This window comes from Procambarus clarkii, chromosome 4 (assembly GCF_040958095.1).
Source record: "Procambarus clarkii isolate CNS0578487 chromosome 4, FALCON_Pclarkii_2.0, whole genome shotgun sequence".
NCBI classification, from domain to species: domain Eukaryota; kingdom Metazoa; phylum Arthropoda; class Malacostraca; order Decapoda; family Cambaridae; genus Procambarus; species Procambarus clarkii.
The window spans coordinates 46,470,897-46,474,266 of record NC_091153.1 but is presented as its reverse complement, the minus strand read 5'-3'; the positions used below and the strand labels follow the sequence as shown (position 1 = coordinate 46,474,266).

Here is a 3,370-nt window from a genome sequence, read left to right as displayed (position 1 = left end):
GGAGGAGAAAGTCTTGGGTCGCTGCCACCAATATTTCACACTTGACCAAAATGGAATCTGTGAGAATCAAACGGGGTGTGAATAATTAATAATGATTCTTAGGCCTACCCTGACCACCCTATATCGCCTACCCAAGACCATTTTCCCTACACATTTGGGTAAGACCAACCCCAGGTGTCTGGTGTCTAACTTTGGGCAGACAGACAGACAGACGCATTCTGTTATAGTATTTAGTATACAATAATATGATTGTGCTTAGCTAAAAAATGTATATTATATTCCATTCTAAATTAATGATGGGATTTTCTTTGTCTCTCTCTCTCTCTCTCTCTCTCTCTCTCTCTCTCTCTCTCTCTCTCTCTCTCTCTCTCTCTCTCTCTCTCTCTCTCTCTCTCTCTCTCTCTCTCTCCCCCTCTCTCCTCCCCCCCTCCATGGGGGTGGGGGGTGGGGCTGGGAACATCCGCCTGGCAGGCCAAAGGTCACTCATGAATGGATAAATCCTTTAAGGCGGGTCGCAGCATCGTCAAGACTTGTGAGTTATTGTAAGTTTTTTAGTACTGGTACTGCCACAAGTTGTGGTGAGACGGGTAGTGGTGGTGATGGTGTGGTGGTGTGGTGGTGATGGTGTTGTGGTGGTGTGGTGGTGGTGGTAGTGTGGTGTAGTGGTGGTGGTGGTGTGGTGGTGGTGGTAGTGTGGTGGTGATGGTGTGGTGTGGTGGTGGTGTGGTGGTGGTGTGGTGGTGGTGGTGTGGTGGTGGTGTGGTGGTGGTGTGGTGGTGGTGGTAGAGGATGAATAAACTATTTGTTAACACATTTAGGTACCTCTACATTAGTGCAGCTGCCCTAGACTATATGAAGGGGAGTACAGTGTGTCAAAAAGCTAGCTACGTGATGCTAAAAAATCCCCATCACACACGATGGTTCAACCCGTTCTCGCAAATTTAATAAGTCAATATTGACTTATTAAATATGTGCATAGGTGACATACTTAACATAATAGTTTCCCTTGAAAAGCTTCATAGAAAACACCGACCTTACCTAACCTACTTAGTATGTTAAGATAAGCATCTTATTGCTTCGTAATTACAATTATTACCTAACCTATACCTATAATAGGTTAAGTAACAATTGTAATTACGAAGCTATAAGATGCTTATTTTAACATACTAAGTAGGTTAGGTAAGGTTGGTGTTTTTTATGAAGCTTTTCAAGGGAAACTATTATGTTTAGTATGTCACCTATGCACGCAACTAATAAATCAATATTGACTTATTAAATTTGCGAGAACGGGTTGGGATGGTTAGTCCTACAGGGCCATATATTCAGTAGCCTGCACTGACAGGCTACTGAATATATGGCCCTGTATGACCAACATACATTGGGATACAGTATTTATATATACCGTATTTCAATGTATGTATATACATTGGGATACAGTACAATATATGGCCCTGTATTTTGGGGTACAGTATTTAAACTAATGACAAACTCTACGGCTTTGATGCAGAACATTTCATACCCATTAGGTGTAGGAGGTATTGGGACCGACCTCCCTTCAAGGTGGGCATGGCAGCTAGCCCCAGCCCCATTCTCTTACTCCCTTTACAATTAGCAGTATATCTGGAGAGTTTAGTGAGGCAAGCCTTAGCATCTGGTCTCCAAATTTGGACTGACTATGCCCAGCCCCGGCATGGGCTGGGGGCCTGGTGTAGGCTTGGACCCTGGCGTGGGCTGGGGGCCTGGCGTGGGCTGGGGGCCCTGGCATGGGCTGGGGGCCTGGTGTAGGCTTGGACCCTGGCGTGGGCTGGGGGCCTGGCGTGGGCTGGGGGCCCTAGCGTGGGCTGGGGGCCCTGGCGTGGGCTGGGGGTCCTGGCGTGGGCTGGGGGCCCTGGCGTGGGCTGGGGGCCCTGGCGTGGGCTGGGGGGCCTGGCGTGGGCTGGGGGCCCTGGCGTGGGCTGGGGGCCTGGCGTGGGCTGGGGGCCCTGGCGTGGGCTGGGGGCCCTGGCGTGGGCTGGGGGCCCTGGCGTGGGCTGGGGGCCTGGCGTGGGCTGGGGGCCCTGGCGTGGGCTGGGGGGCCTGGCGTGGGCTGGGGGCCCTGGCGTGGGCTGGGGGCCTGGCGTGGGCTGGGGGCCCTGGCGTGGGCTGGGGGCCCTGGCGTGGGCTGGGGGCCTGGCGTGGGCTGGGGGCCTGGTGTAGGCTTGGACCCTGGCGTGGGCTGGGGGCCTGGCGTGGGCTGGGGGCCCTGGCGTGGGCTGGGGGCCCTGGCGTGGGCTGGGGGCCCTGGCGTGGGCTGGGGGCCTGGCGTGGGCTGGGAGCCTGGCGTGGGCTGGGGGCCTGGCATGGGCTGGGGGCCTGGCGTGGGCTGGGGGCCTGCCAGCCGTCACCAGCGACAGGAACAAGTCAGCAACCAACAGCAAGAAGTCTTTATCAGAGGTTATGGGCGAGGCTGGAGACAGGTCAAGTCCCCGGCTCCCACCACACACACACCTGGTGGGAGAGGCAGCCACCACACACCTGGTGGGAGAGGCAGCCACCACACACCTGGTGGGAGAGGCAGCCACCACACACCTGGTGGATGGATCGCTTTGATCCGCTGGACGTTTAACGACCCGCTGCAGGAGACGCTGGTTTTGATAATTTTTAAGATGCTGATAATATCTCCCTGTACCAAAGCCCCCCCCCCCCCACGCCCGGCTTAGCAACCTGTGGGTATCGAACCCAGATTCCTGTTGAACCTGCCACACTCGCCAACCTTTCCTTAATTACTGGAAGCTCATCTTCCTGACCTTAGCTGTGTATGTGTGTGTGTGTGTGTGTGTGTGTGTGTGTGTGTGTGTGTGTGTGTGTGTGTGTGTGTGTGTGTGTGTGAGTGAGTGGGGGGGGGGAATATAAGAAACTTGGCCCCATCCTCGGCCCACACATTTATATATAAATCTATATAGTCAGTTGAGTTTGTGTTTTGTATTAATATATTCATATCAATTTCACCTGAGTATTTATTAATTTATTTGTTTATTTTTTCAGGTAAGTTGATACGAGTCGCCCCGGCCCTGAGAGTGGTAATGTTTAGGTGTTAATGTTTGTACTGTGTGTTGACCTGTCTCTACTGTGCTGTGAGTGGCGTCACTCACTGTACTGTGTGTTGACCTGTCTCTACTGTGCTGTGAGTGGCGTCACTCACTGTCACGCTGCACCAGCCGTGTAGAGTGTGGGGGAGAGTGCAAGCCAATATAGGTGAAGGTTCAGTATGCACTCTCAGGCGAGTATTGGAGGAACATTCTTCACTCGTGGCTGTGGCCTTGTTAGTGGCTGTGTGTCCGCACCTTCACTTGGTGCTGTGATTCACTACAATGGTATCTTGTTACACAAG

At 53.0% G+C, this 3,370-nt stretch overlaps 1 protein-coding gene across 1 annotated transcript; it reads right to left on the bottom strand.

The window, feature by feature from the left end:
• Window positions 1-1,831: 1,831 nt before the first annotated feature.
• LOC138371500 (proline-rich protein HaeIII subfamily 1-like) lies at window positions 1,832-2,341 on the bottom strand. The gene has a single exon (XM_069336393.1). The coding sequence runs from the start codon at window positions 2,339-2,341 to the stop codon at window positions 1,832-1,834; it is 510 nt and encodes a 169-aa protein (XP_069192494.1).
• Between the last annotated feature and the right edge of the window lie 1,029 nt (window positions 2,342-3,370).

Bases quoted from the DNA above. Each gene is read 5' to 3' on its own strand.
- LOC138371500 (XM_069336393.1), bottom strand. From the start codon at position 2,341: ATGCCAGGCCCCCAGCCCACGCCAGGCTCCCAGCCCACGCCAGGCCCC.